At 50.9% G+C, this 15,251-nt stretch overlaps 1 protein-coding gene across 11 annotated transcripts in view; it reads left to right on the forward strand.

The window, feature by feature from the left end:
* CTIF (cap binding complex dependent translation initiation factor) overlaps positions 1 to 15,251 on the forward strand; it is a 297,353-nt gene that overhangs the window by 98,684 nt on the left and 183,418 nt on the right. For all 11 annotated transcript variants that reach the window (XM_045042237.1, XM_045042240.1, XM_045042242.1 and 8 more), the window contains one exon: positions 14,061 to 14,134. In XM_045042237.1, the coding sequence (XP_044898172.1) occupies positions 14,061 to 14,134 (74 nt within the window). The remainder of the gene's footprint in view (positions 1 to 14,060; positions 14,135 to 15,251) is intronic.

Genomic DNA, 15,251 nt, shown 5'->3' on the forward strand with positions numbered 1-15,251 from the left:
GGTCCTTCTGGTCTCTGTAAGTAGAGAGATGCTTTGCAGGACATGAGACCTGATCTGTGCCTTCAGGAATGGTTAGGATGTTTGACCAGAGAAAAGAGAAGAAATGGTGTTCACAAGGCTTGAAGTTAGGTGTAACGTTGGGACGTTAGGGCAGCAGGAGAGAGTACACCTTGAGTGGGCAGTTTGTGTTGGGTGTTACAGGAGTGGTAGGAAGGAGGACGGTGAATGTGGAGGTGTCTGTGTGCTCAGCTGAGATGCTGGAACTGCTCTCCACCCCTTCCCCTGCTTGTGTACCTTCTATATCTTCCATTTTCTCTCCATTCCATACAGGTAAAGTCTGTCCCTTCACATCAGTCAGGATAGCCTAAGTAATGCTGCGGTAACAAACAACTTTGAGTCGCAGTAACTTTAAACAACCCATCCAAGACCCAGCTTGATGGACCAGTTGCCATTTTCACCAGTCACCATGACAGAGGGAAAAGGACCACCGGAGGGTCTTGCACTGCCGAGTCAACACCCCGACCTAGATATAATACACATCACTTCCCCTCCTTGCTTGTTGCCCAGAACTGGTCACGTGGCCCTACCCAACCATAAGCACCGTAAAAAGTATCATCCCACTATGAACCGGAATGGGGGGAACCAGAGCTGTTTGGTGACTGGCTTGAGTGATTATCACACGCCCCACCTCTAGTAGAAGCTCACCAGGAGCTGGGGCTGACCTCTTCCAACCACATCAAATCCAGAGCTAAGCAGGTCTCCTGGGAACCCTAAAGACATCACGTGCTCTCAGGATGACAAGGAGCTCAGAGGTCATCTGATCCACCCTCCCAACCTGCAGTACAGGAACCCCCTCCTGTGGCTGTTGAGCTGCTGGCCATTTCCTGAAATGGGGAGCTCACTGCTTCAAAAGGCATCTCAGAACGTCGTGAGGCAGCTCCATTGAGTACAGTCTTCCTCTTTTTTTTTTTTTTAATGTTTATTTTTTGAGAGAGAAAGAGAGAGAGAGCATGCACATGGTAATGAGGGAGGGGCAGAGAGAGAGAGAGAGAGAGAGAGAGAGAGAGAGAGAGAGAATCCCAAGCAGGCTTCTCACAGTCAGCGCAGAGCCCAATTCAGGGCTCAATCTCATGAAGTGTGAGATCATCATCTGAGCCAAAATCAAAGCCAGATGCTTAACCAGCCGAGCCAGCCAGGTGCCCCTACAGTGTCTTTCTTTGGTTCAGCTCCAAACCACCTCTCATAACCCCAGCTGATGGTTTTAGTTTTACTCCCTTTGCCCATGGCTGTTTCGTTTCTCCCGCAGCAGTCCAGCATGGCCAGTCTGCTTTTTAAGCTAAATACATTAGTTCCTGCAGCTGTTTCCTTTGTCATGGTTTAGTTGCTTCATCCCTCTGTTTATTTATCAGGTCTTTCATGCATTGATCCAGTCTACACATCATCTCTGAGGGCTGCCTGTGTGCCTGGCAGCTTGCTGGGAGGCTGGGAGGCAGGAAGCAGGGTGATGAAGTGATGGGCTCAGTCTCTACGTACATAGAGGTTAGAGAGAAAGCAGGCACTTACCCCGCAGTGCTGAGATGTCTGGGACATGACACGATGGTTCTTAGGTCCCGTCCTGTCCTGGGTTACTCTCCTAGGAGCACTATAACTATGATTCTTCCTAATGAGCCTCCCCGAACTGTACACGATCCTGCTGGTGTGATCTGATTCTGCAAACTCTGGTGCTCCCAGCATGAGCCTCTATTTTCTAGAAGATATCACCTGTCCCTGTCCTCAAGGAGCCTTCTGGCTCCAGCTTATCTGGAGGAACTAGGATATAACACTTAAAACAGTGTCGATGGTTGACTTCTAGGGAGAACAGTCAGCAGCCATCCTTGGAGCCCCTGCTGTAAACATTATGAGCCATGTGGCCTAGTGTCTGTCCTCAGAGAACCTGGAGTCTGCTTAAAGAAACAAGACTTTCTCTAGTGTGAAAGCAACAGTCCAGAGCAGTGTGTGAACACAGGGAGGAGTGGGCTGGTATCTACAGGGGAGCTGGCAGCTGGCAGAGGAGGCCACATACACAGATACACAGGCAGGAGGGAGGAGGAGCTATGCTGTCATGGTAACGACACTGGCCCGGGAGCCAGGAGACATGAGTCCTAGCTTCCGTACCTCTGACTTACCATTGGGTCATGGGTGAGACACATCATCTTGCAATAGCCTGATTCCCTCTGAAAAACGAGATGATCTAGACTTCAGACCATCAAAATATATTGTTAAAAATACAGACATAGATTTCTGCTTTGGGGAAGATGGAGTATATATTCTTTTCTATATTCCTCCTGCTGAGTACAACTAAGATCCCAGACATTCTGTATGAAGCAAACGTAAGAAAATTCTGAAAGGTAGAGATAAGAAGGCAGACCAGCTAGGGTTTGGGGGACCTGAGCAAGGACATCGTGGTAACTTTCCTGAGTTTCCTTTTTGCCTCTAACATCCCAGACTTGGGGCTGAAGAAGGAAGTAACCAGGAAATGGCAGTGGACACAGATCTTTTTTTAAGGTACCAATGAAAGTCTGTTGTCTCTAAGCAAAGGTCCAGGCAAAGATATTTTCTATTAAGATAGAAAAGTTTTAGGGGTGCCTGGGTGGCTCAGTTGGTTGAGTGTCCAACACTTGGTTTCAGCTCTGGTCATGATCTCACAGTTTTGTGAGTTTGAGGTCCCCAAACCCAAAGTTTTGTGAGTAGAGCCTGCTTGGGATTCTCTCTGCCCCTCCCCCACTCACACTGTCTCTTACTCAAAAATAAATTAAAAAACTTAAAAAAAAAACTTAAAAAAAAACTTAAAAATTACTGCTCTACTCCAGCCAGATAGCATAGAACAAAGTGCAGCCCCACTCTTGCCCACACCAGCAAAGACCCAGTGGGAGTCTAGACTGCCACCCTCACTGGGTTGTAATGAGCCCTCCCCTCGCCCCCCAACTGGGATGTTGTCAGAGAAGGCCAGGCGGGCAGCTGGAACTTTTATCCCTGCCAGCCTATACAAAGGGTCCTTGCAACCCCCAAGGTGTTATTGGAGGCCATCTGGGAACTGGACTTCACCCCAACTCAGCAGTATTGAGGCGCCCCTCCCCTCCCTACTGGGTTGTGTCAGAGTAAGTTCAATAGAGAGTTGGGACTTCCACTGTTGCCCAGTGGTAATGAGGCCACCTTCATGCAAGGTCCCTGGGAACTGTGGAGTCCTGAAATTCCCACCTCCATGGAGCCATAACAACAAGTGCTAGCTACCCTGGACTTCTACCTGCAATGGCCGTTGTGAGGCTATACCCTCCCTTTTCCCTGCCAATGTAGCATCACAAAAAGTCAGTCAAAAACAGAAGATTTAAATATGATTCAGAGTTTCATAACACAACATGAAAGTGTCCCCATTGCAACAAAAAAATCATTTGTCATCCTACGAACCAGAAATATTTCAAACTAAATGGGAAAAGACGATCAGTAGATGTCACCACTGAGATGAGAAATTGGACTTTATCAAAATTAAACAGGAAAAACCCTGTTTAGAGGACGAAGAGACAAATGACAGAAAATTTTGCAAAACATGTATCTGACAAAGGACTAGTACTCAGAATATATAAAGAACTCCCCACACTCAGCATTTAAAACCATACACTTAGAAAACAGACAAAAGACACAAAGAGACATTTTTCCCTGAAGAGAGAGGATGTACAGGCGGCAAAGAAGCACACAAAGAGATGGTCCACATCTTTTTGTAGGGGAAATGCAAATTAAAGCCACAATAAGAGATTTCACACCTATCAAAATAGCTAATTAAAATAAATATAGTGACAACACCGAATGCTGGTGAAGATACAGAGACATCGGATCATTCACACATAGCCAGTAGGAGTGCAAAGTGGTACAGCCATTCTGGAAAACAATTTGGCAGTTTCTTAAAAAACTAAACCTGCAAGTACCATCTGATCCAGTCATTTTACTCCGGGTGTTTATCCCAGAGAAAGGAAAACTTATGTTCACACAAAAACCTGTATTCAAATGTTTATAGCAGCTTTATTCATAATAGCCCCAAACTGGAAACCACCCAGATGTCCTTCAACAGGTAAACAGTTAAAACAAGCTGTGACACTCAGCAGTAAAAAGGAATCCGCTACTGGCACATGCAGCTACCTGGGTGAATCTCCCAGGAATTATGCCGAGTGAAAAAAGCCAATCCTCCAAAGTTACATATTCTATGATTCCATGTATATAACATTCTTGAAATGACACGATGATAGAAATGGGGAACAGGTTAGCAGTTACAGGGAGTAGAGAAGGGAGGGGCAGGAGAAAATGGGTGTGGTGCAGAAGGGCAGCAGGTGGGAACCTTGTGCTGATGGAAATGTTCTGCATCTTGACCATATCAATGTCAATATCCTGGTCTTAATATTGAACTTTACTTTTAAAAAAATTTTTTTAATGTTTTTATTTATCTTTGAGACAGAGAGAGACAGAGCATGAGCAGGGGAGGGGCAGAGATAGAGGGAGACACAGAATCCGAAGCAGGCTCCAGGCTCCGAGCTGTCAGCGCAGAGCCTGACGCGGGGCTTGAACTCATGGAGTGCGAGATCATGACCCGAGCTGAAGTCGGACGCTCAACCGACTGAGCCACCCAGGCGCCAATATTGAACTATACTTTTACAAGTTTCCACATGGGGGAAACAGAGTAAAGGGTGCAGGGCATCTCTGTGTTATTTCTTACAGCTATATGTGAATCTACAATTATCTAAAATAAAAGTTAATTTTTTTTTTAAAGAATAGAACCGGGGCGCCTGGGTGGCGCAGTCGGTTAAGCGTCCGACTTCAGCCAGGTCACGATCTTGCGGTCCGGGAGTTCGAGACCCGCGTCAGGCTCTGGGCTGATGGCTCAGAGCCTGGAGCCTGTTTCCGATTCTGTGTCTCCCTCTCTCTCTGCCCCTCCCCCGTTCATGCTCTGTCTCTCTCTGTCCCAAAAATAAATAAACGTTGAAAAAAAAATTTTTTTTTAAAGAACAGAACCTTTTGTCTTATCCAAAGCTTTCAGGGAAATCCTGTATGGAAAACAAAAGGGGCAAAACTGCTTGGGGAGGCAAGGGAAGGAGGAACCCACTTGCTGTCTCCTACTCCATCTGCCTCAATGCTCTGGGAGCACCTCTGCAGAACCCCCAGGTCACCCCCGGACCTGATGATCTCTCAGTTCCTTTCTTCTCTGGACTTCCGTGGGTCTGAGTCTGAGCCTGGCAGGAAGGGAGAATCTCTGGGGACTGGGGAGCTTCAAGAGGCCTCCTAGTGAGGAGTCTTGGAGGATGGGATCCTTTCTCTGCATAAGGACATGCAGGGTGGACGGCTGGGGATGCTTAAATAGGCCTGCATTATTTCAGCAGATGCCAAATAGGAAGGCAGCCAGAAGTAGCCTGTGGTGTTGACCAGTCCAGGTTCAAATAACATGGCCATTTAAATCTGCAAGCACAAACTCAGCCAAGAGAGTTTGCAGAAAGGGTAAGATTAGGAGAAGTATACTTGGTCACAGGCTTCGGTCGTTATTTCCTACCTCTCCCTTTGGTTCTTAATTCAAAGACAGTCAGGGTACAGAGTGCCTGGGAGGCTCAGTTGGTTAAGTGTCCGGCTTCAGCTCAGGTCATGACCTCACAGTTTGTGGGTTCAAGCCCCGAGTTGGGCTCTGTGCTGACAGCTCAGAGCCTAGAGCCTGCTTCAGATTCTTGTCTCCCTCTCTCTCTCTCTGCCTCTCCCCTGCTCATGCTCTGTCTCTGTCTCTCTCAAAAATAAATAAACATTAAAAAATTAAAAACAAAAACAGTTGAGGTTAGAGAGGGAAGGGATAGAATGGGCAGACAGGAAAGTTTCATAATGAAAGGAATGCCTTTTCTGGCTCCTGAACTCTGCTCTGGTGATACCCAGGAAGCCCTCTCTTCTGGCTTCTGCTCTGCCTTTCTCCTGCCTCAAAGACCCTTCTGTTGTAAGGGCATTAAAATATTGGGGGGGGGGTGGTCCATCATGGTCTTTCCCACCAGCATGTGAGGTGCTGTCCTTGGTGCTGAACACACACGCACATACGTGCACACACACTCACACACATGCACTGTTACTAGGACAGGACTGTATCTCAAATTTTGGTTTAATGTGAGCCTAAGAGGAGTTTCAGACCCAACCTGTTGGAAGCCCCTGTCTGGGCCCAGGAGATACTTTTGGGGCCTTTGGTCTCAGTGTCTCGTATGTTCTGCCTGCTCTCCCTACCCCGACTGGGGAATCACTGGTCCAGTCCAAATGCTTATGGGACAGAGAAAGCAGCATCGGTGCAAGATGCTGAGTGACTCTCCTGAGCCCTCCAGTAAGCAGCTTGCAGGCCTGGAGTCCTGTTTTACCCACTCTTAGTCCAAACCATGTTGGTACTCTCAGGAAGTTTTCCCGGAGCCTCAGAGCCCCTCTGCTGTCTCGTCCAAAGCTAGCAACAGGGGTGGCATACATCTTGTCACATGGTGCTTGACTACGTGCCATCTTCCAGTGTTCTTTTTGTTTCTGTGACTCTTGGTTGAATGGTAAGCCCTGTGAGGGCAGGGATGATCACCTCAGGACTAGTCCGCTTCTGTGGGTGATAGATCAGGGTGAGGCAGGGGAGTTGCAGTGGGGTCCCTGGAGAGGAAGGAGAGAAATTTTGTTTATGTCTAAAGGGATGGCCCTCCCCATCAGCTATGCCAGGAACTTGTGTCCATGAAGTGAGACAATCCATGTTAGGGTCAGCCTTGCTCTTGGCCCTCATGATGGACAGAATCTGTGGAAGAACATTCTGCACCAGGAAGGGAGATGTCCTGGGACCGTGAGCCATCTGGGGAGCAGGGGCTGTACTGACCTTCTCTGCCTGGTGTCCAGCACTAGGCCCTGTGCAGCTGCTCCCATACTGGGCTTTCAGGTGTGGGAAGCCAGGACCAAAGGCTGGCCACCCCTGCCTCCGTGTCCCCTGGCACAGCTGACTAACAGCAGACAAGCTGGGGGAAGTCCAGACTGACGTGCCCCAGCTTCCTCTAGATGGAACTTCACCTGTGACCCTCCCAATAATGGAAGCGGTCCTCCTCCTGTGCGCTGTCCTAGACAGTCAAGTTCCGCTTAGTTTCTAAACCCTTGTAGCCTGGAGTTGTCGACACATTCCTACCCACACACAGGCATGTAAATCACTCCACAGTTGTGTACTAGTAAAGAGAACCCAGCAGCACAGAGGAGGGTTTATTTTCTCACTGCTCCTGACTTAGCATGTTTCTCTACTCTACAGTGATCCACTGCTACCTTGTTTCGTTCACTCAGGTCCAGAGCCCCCCCCCACCCCGCTTCTTTATACATTCCATCTCCCACTCCCAGACTCCCTCTTACCTTCACTGCAGGTGATTTGCTCCCTCCACCAGCACTGTCTTCCCAAACGTAGGCAGAGGTGGACTCAGAGAACCCAAATGTCTGGACGGGATGGATACCTGACTGCATTGTAGCAGTCTGCAGTGAGGCCACAGTTTATCTGAATAATGTCACCACACGGTGCAACAGGTAAGAGCATCAACTCTGGGCCACGCTGTTGTATACATTCCCATCCTGGGCACAAGCTCTCTGAACACAGGCAAGCTCTCCGAACCTCCGTCTTCTCATCAGTGAAGTGGGGCTTCCTAGGGTTGTGACCAACGTGAAGTGCTCAGAGGGTGCCCGCCGTTCAGCGAGTGCTACGTCAGCGAAAGTTGGCTGTTGTCGTTGCCGGAGTGCCGACTCCCCTGAGCTGGGGGTAGCTGTGCACCGGCCAGGCTCTCAGGCGGCTCCAGTCTCCCCGCCCGTAGGCGGGCTGTTTCCATTTCTTCTTCCACATGGTTTAAAGCGCTCATTATCCCTTTGTGATCTGTTCTGAGAACAGCACGGTTCACACTGGCTTGAGGCCCCCTAATTGCCAGGAAAAGGGCCTGTTGTGAAGGATTCGGCAGCGTTTAAGTGCTAAAAACGATCCACTGAAAAGGGTGGTTGCATCTGATTAGGCTTCTCAGAACCTTGGCCTTGCAGCAACCTGGGGGACAGGGCCTGGGTGACCTCAGGGCTGGGGAGGGGAGGGGGCTCGGAGAAGAGCTCTAGACACAGGAATTGCACAGCAGAGGATGCTCTTGAAGAAGCCAGTGCAGTTCTGTGGTGGGCTCTCAGTGCCTAGATACCTGAATCCTTGCTGCAAAATATTTAATGAAAGATGCTGGGTCCCAGGGCTACGGTGAGAAGTGAGTGAGTAGAGGGATACAACAAAAAATGAAGCCAGGGTTCCTCGTTGAGGGGATGCAGCATAATTGAGGAAGAGTGTTAGAAGACCATTTCCCAAAGTAGGTTCTGTGGAACCCTAGTCCTCTGTGGAATAAAGAGGAAGGATGGGGTGGCTTTCTGGCCAAAGGAGTTTGGGAAATACTTGCAGAGTCAACACCCATCTAAGACCAATAAAGGCACCAAGAAGTTTGGCAGTAAAGTAATTCATTTCAGTCTTGGGGCACCTGGGTGGCTCAGTCCGTTAAGCATCCCACTCTTGATTTCGGCTCAGGTCATGATCTCACGGTTGTGGGCTTGAACCCCATGTCGGGCTCTGCGCTGACAGCACGGAGCCTGCTTGAGATTCTCTCTCTCCCCCTCTCACTGCCCCTCTCCCTCTCTCTCTCTCAAAATAAGTAAACATTAAAAACAACAACAACAACAGCAATCTTTTAACTCAGTGCGTCCCAAACATTTGACAAGGGAGCCTTTTTGAACTTTTCTTCCCCACAAAACCCTTTGAACATCCAGTTTCTAGAAGTGTGTTCCATGGACCACCCCAGCTGCACTAAATTTAACCTGGCAATGCTCCTCTCCCCGCGTGATTCTGATGCACATTGACATTTAAGAGCCAGTGGATTAGTGTTTCTAGAACACCACTGGGAAGCACAGCAGTCGAAGAGTCGGGAAGCACTGGACGTGCTGTGGGTTCCTGGGGCACTAGCGTCAGCCGAGGAAATGCTCGGCTGCAGAGAGGAGGGGTCTTGAGCTGGAGCCTATCAGAAACAAAGACTGGGGTTGGGGAGGACATTTGTTTTCTGTGAGCCTAGGAAGGGTACAGTGGTGCAAAGAGGAATATAAGCCCCTATCTTGGGTAGCTTGGTGTGACCTCAGAGCCCTTCACACTAACACTGTGCGTTACTAGTGTGCCAGGGAAGCCAAGGTCCCTGCAGTAGTCGGCTGCAGCCTGGGGCTTGGGAGAGCAGAGAGTACCTGGGGACAAGCCAAGCGCTGGTCACCCTCTGCTCTGTCCTCTGCTTGTCCTTGCCTCTCATGCAGCTCAGTGTGAGTAAGGGGTGGGGGTGGTTTGGACGGTGGGGTGGGTCTGGCTCCAGGTGGGAGGTTCGAGAAGTCAGACTGCAGTCTGCCTGTCTGTGGGTCTGTCTGTCTGCAAAGCCCTGCTCCTCTGTGACTTCTCTGTAATAATAGGAGGGTTTGTGGAACAGGTGACCCGTATGCACACGCGTGTGCTGGGAGTTGCAAGGTTTGAGGACTGGTGTCCAGCACTCAAGAAACGGGAATATCCAGACACCCTAAAGGCTTTGGCAGGATCTGAAGCCCCGTGGCAAGGTGACCTCATGGTCAGCTTGAAGGCTGCCAGCCCAGGGCTGGGGCGCAGGGGACGGGAGCGTGAAGCTCTTGGTTCCTGGTGGTCCAGCTTTGCCGTTGCCTTCAGCTGACCCCTCCGGGCACTGCCTGGGCCACCACCTCGGCATTGACAGGGAAGCCAAGGAAGCCTCAGCAGGCGGGGTCTTCCCTCTGTGGGCCGAGATTTGATGGAGATTGATTTTGCCTCCAACTGCCAGGCAATTTCCCCAGCCCCTGTTGAGAAACGGTTGCATGCCGTGATTATATGCCCATTACGTTCTGTTGCAACGAGCTCTGAGGAAACATCCAGAGTCGTGTAATACGCCACAGCTACTGTGTCACATAGATCAGAGATAAGTAGGTCGTCCCCTGTGACCGAGACTCTCATTGTGAACTTCTCCAGACTTGCCCTCTCACCTGTTCATGGGGTTACCTTCCTGTTCTGATTCAACACAGACAGGCATCTTGGCCTGCGCTCCCCCAGCTCAGCGGCCCCAGGGTGGAGGGGGGGGTCTTCAACCTTGCCCGGTGCCCTCACCTTCTCCAGGGCTGCTGAATTGGAAGCCAGCCAGACACCAGGAGTTGGGATTGGGATGGTGATGAGGCAACTCGGGGAGGGAGGGAGGGAGGGGTGGTCCTGGAACATTAGGGGTCACCTGATTTGAGGACTGTAAATCACGCCATATTTGATTAGTGATGTCTGCCACTGGAGGGAGAGGGCGTGGTGGCAGCGTCCGTCCGTCCGTGCCTTGCTGGTCAGAAGGAACCAATCTTGTCACACTCTGAGCGCTCTTTATTTAAATACAAAGAATCTCAAGCCCAGACTTCACTGAGGTCACAAATGGCAAGAGGAAGATAGTGAAAGTTGATTGAAGCAAAAGTCAGTCCCGTAGACGTCTCTTAGGCACTGGGCGAAGAGCCCTGGGGGACCCAGAGAGGTGGCTGTCCCTGATCTAGTGCGGGAGAAAGGTCACTGAACGAGAGCTGCCTCACTCCACCTGCATGGATGGTTAGTTTAGGGCAGAGCAAGGTTACTGCAGTTTGGGCGGTCACGTGAGCCTCCCAGGTGGTCACGTGAGCAGGAGAGGAGCAAGATGGGGTTGATAGGTCACTGTCAATAATGGAAGGGATTGTGGGAATGCAGGACTGGACAGGTGTGGGTAGGAAGCACCGAGGTGCACAGAGCCACCGTGTGGCACCATATGGAGAGGTTACGTATGACCCGGTTGACTCACAAGAGAGGATTGTGGGGCCTCTCAGGGCATGGTGGGAGCAGAAAGTTTTATCACTTAGAACCTGGGGCTTCTGGTTGGTGGTGCCACAGGCAGGGCCAGTCCTCCTTTTATTGATGAGGTCTGAGGTCATGCATCCTCCCCTGTGTCCCCTCAGCTCCCCCATTTACTGCTCTCTCTTTTCCCCACACCCCCTCTTTGTCTCCTGCCTGGTGTCTATGAAGGTCCAAGCACTTGGGTCCCTCCGCTGGGTGCTCCTTGCCTTCAGATTGATTAAAAGCTGGAATGCACCTGCAAACTGCTCTCTCCCTGGAAACTAGGTTGGTTTCCACGTAAGAGGCTGGTGAGTCAGGCATGCTGAGTACAATGCAGGCAGGGAGGAAAGCGTGCTTACCAACTCTGACCAACTGGAAGACGAGGAAAATCAAAGACAAAACCAAACCCCGAAATCATGGGGCTTCTTTGTCAAGGTGCTGGTGTCTCTGCTGGGAGAGGCAGAGGTGGAGTCATTGAGCCTGGTTCGGGTTCCTTTCTAGTCCACTGGGGCTTTGTCCAGCAGCCTCTGGGGTGATGTTGGCTGTGGTCTGCAGGGGAATCGCCACCAGGGAGGATAGAAGATGGGACTTTTCACGGGCTGGCTCCTGGGGATGTGGATGCTGGGAGGTCAGAGACTGGCCTGAGCCGGCATGGGCTGCTCTGTTTGCAGGATGCAGGAGACCCTACCTCCTCAGGTGGTTAGTGTGGCTGTGAGGATGTAAGAAGGTCCTGGGGTTGGTGCGGGGGGCATCTGCTGACTGCAGGAGGAAGGGACATGACTGACCACCCTCAGAAAGGGAGTTTTTAGAGGGGTGGATGGTCGATCGCCATATTAGTTTGCTAGGTCTCCTTGATTCCACACTTCTGACCCCCAAACTGGCTCAACCTAGTGAAAGGTATTATCAGTCCTATAGTGCTGGAGTCCAGAAGTCTGAAATGAGGGTGTGGGGAGAGCCATGATCTCTGTGAAGTCACCAAGGAAGGATCTGTTCTAGGTCTGTCTCCCAGCCCACAGTGGTTCCCTGGCTTGTGGCAGCGTGACTCCAATTTTCCATGGCATCCTCCCACTGTGCATGTCTGTCTCTGTGTCTAAATGTCCTCTTTTTATAATGGGACCAGTCATATTGGGTGAGGGCCCACCCATATGACCTCATCTTAACTAACTCCATCGGCAACCACCCTATTCCCAAATAAAGTCACATTCTGAGGTACTGGGCGTTAGGACTTCAGCATGCGAATTGGAGGGGGGGGGCACAATTCAACCCCAACAAGCACCGAGGAGCACTTGTGGGGCCCCTAGTAGGCCCTGGCCAGGACTGTGTGGGTGATCCTAGACACTCTCTGGGCTGCTGTGCCCCCTGTGCAAAGCCAGAGGCCCTGAAGTTCCCCATAACGCCCTGTTGGGTCCTGCCTTTCCCTCATGCTGTCCCCTTTGCCAGAATGACCCCTTCCCTGCTTTTCTCTCTTCTTGCCTCACTTCCATGAGTCCTTGCGTCCCCTGCTCAGGAGGAGTCACCAGCAAAGTTGCCTGTGCTCTGGTCCCGTTATGGCTCCTTGAATCAATGCACATATCGCACTGTCTTGTAATTATTTATTACATGTGTGTCATTGCACACCTACCCCTCTTTGCAGGCAGGGTCTGTGACTCCTCCACTTCTGTGTCTTCAGTGTCTGCCTAGGCCTAGGCCCGTGGAAAGGTCTCAAACGAAGATCATCCAGTGTAGGATCTAGTGGACCTGAGAAGTGGTAGGTCTGGGGACAGATCAGTCCTAAAAACAAAGACTGGGGATACTATCAGGAATCTAACCAGGAGGTCCTAACACACATGGACAAAAAGTATACATATTACGTGCATACAGTTCAGTGGGTTTTCACATGCTGAACACACAAGCACCCAGATCAAGAAACAGAACATTACCAGCACCCCCCCACCCAGGACCCTCCTGGGACCACCCCCCCCTTCCTGAATTCTGTCTCCACAGATTAGTTCGTTGGCCTGTCGTTGAACTTTATATCAGTTGAATCATGGAGTTGGTACTTTTTTTGTATCCGGGTTCTTTTGTTCTTCTTTACATTTTGGGGGCTTATTAATGCTGTTGTAGGTTTTAATTTGTTTATTCTCCCTGCTGTGCGATATTCCAGTATGTGACTATGCCACAATTTGCATGTCTGGTCAACTGCTGGGAAGCATTTAGGTGGCTTCCAGTGTGGATCTATTGTGAGTAGTGCTGCTCTGTACTTCTGTGTGCTTCGTACTGTTGGTGAACATCTGTGCACGTTTTGGTTGTGTTTATACCTGTGAGTGACGTCCTGGGTCATAAGGCAGGCACATGTCCAGTGGTCCTGGAGGTGAAAATCTTGATTTTAAAGAGTGTGATGATGAAAGCAGACTAGGGGTAACGAGGGATGGAGGGCATTAGGAGTAAGGCAAGTTGTCAGAGAACTTGGGGAGATTGTCAGCCAAGGGGCGGAGAAGCCAAACGATAGAACCTGGACAGAATAAAGCGCTTTCTGTATGTCTATGGGATGGATCGTGTAGGGGACATTGGAGGACAAAGACTGGAACGGGGTTTAGAGAATTGAGAGAATTAGAGAGTTAGAGAATTTAATCACTGGTATAGCCTTGGTCAGTGGGGGCTTCTCAGGGCCGCCTGATTTCGAGAAGTGGGGCTTAACTCCAGAGGAAGTCAGCCTTCCAACACGGACCTGCCAGTGTGTCTGGCTTTCCAGAGCCTCTGCCTGGGAAGAAGCCACTGCCATCCAGCTGGCAGTGGGCTGGGGAGCCATGGGCTGGGGACAGCAGAAACCCAGGCTATTTCTGTACCTGATAGTAAAGCTCTATGTCTGACATACGCAACGGTGAGGGCCTGTACCTGGGTGTGTCTGACAGCAAAGTGAGGGCCTGTACCTAGGCGGGGGGGGGGGGGCAGTGGTCCTCGTGACTTACTGGGTGCACTGGCCAGGATGCTGACTCCAGTGGCTCTCTCCAGCCTACAAGCTGCCCAGAATGACCAACCGAGGGAAGAGAAGGAAGGCCTCTGCAGCCTTCTCTGGGATTAGGACTTTGGCCACGTGTTCTCAGTGTCCTGACCAAGCCAACAATGTCCCCTTTTTTTATCCCGTCTCTTCCAGAATGGCAGCAAAGACAACTCTCTGGACATGCTGGGCACGGATATCTGGGCTGCCAACACCTTTGATTCGTTCAGGTAAGCCTTTCTTCCTCTTGTCTGTGGCATATGCCTCTGGCTGGGACCCCAGGTACTTGTCCTTATAGAGCCCCATGGGGTCTTTGGAAGTTGAGTAAATGTTGAATGTTCTTTGATCAAGAAGTGGAGAGAAACAAAGAGGGGGTGAAGTAGCAAGGATGAGGCAGCTGAGGAAGGAGGTCAGAGAGAGAGAGAAAGAGATCAAAGGAAGGAAAATGAGAGGAGACCATCCAAGAGGAAGAAGACGAGGCAGAGAGAGGGTTGAGGGGAAAGAGAAGACAGACACTAACAGTCTAACCACAGGGGAGAGGGAGAGAAGGCAAAGGGATGGACTGACTAGTGGTTGGAAGAGCAAAGGAGAATGGCACATGGTGGACACCAGGCCACCCATGTGAGAGCCGGGGACAGATGGCTGTGGCTGCAGATACTTCCCCTCACCTGAGGTCGTAGGGTTTGGAGGCCGGGGGGTGGCCGCAGAGAGGTCTGGAGGAAGGAAAGGTGGTCAGTAGCTCAGATTCTAGAAGGTTCCTGAAGGGCCAGGTCGGAAGAAGAGGTATTGGCCAGGGTTCCTCAGTATGAGGAGATGGTGCCCCTGAAAGGTTTGCTAATGGGTGCCTGCCATATGTTCACTGCCCTGGGGAGTGACGGCTTGGGGCTCTGGATGGGCAGTGGCCCTTTAGCTCCCCTCCGCCCCTGGCCTTGGAGCTGGCCAACGCTGGGCGTGCTCCAGGCACATCCGTGGCTCAGACTCAGGCTTTCCCAGAATGGAAGCACCTTTGTCTCCTCGGTCTGGGACTTTGTGGGGCTCAACCTCCCACCCCACTGACTTGCCTTATGTACCACAGAGCTGCCTTGCCACCATTTTGAGCTGCCATCGTGACAGATGTTTGGCCTCCTTTGTTTCCAGCCTTCCGGAAGGAAGCTCTGAAGTGTTTTAGGGGGGCCTCCATAGAGCAGGCATCAGACTGACATGCATTGCTGTACAGCAGGGTTGAGGAATGGGGAGCCTCCTGCCCCACTATCTGAACACAGAGCTGACACCACCAGCTCCATTCTGAGGGAGGGGTCTCTGTCGACCCTGCCCTCGGCTGGTGGGTGTCCTCCCCAGCCTGCCCAC

Source organism: Felis catus, chromosome D3 (assembly GCF_018350175.1).
Source record: "Felis catus isolate Fca126 chromosome D3, F.catus_Fca126_mat1.0, whole genome shotgun sequence".
Taxonomy (NCBI): Eukaryota; Metazoa; Chordata; class Mammalia; order Carnivora; family Felidae; genus Felis; species Felis catus.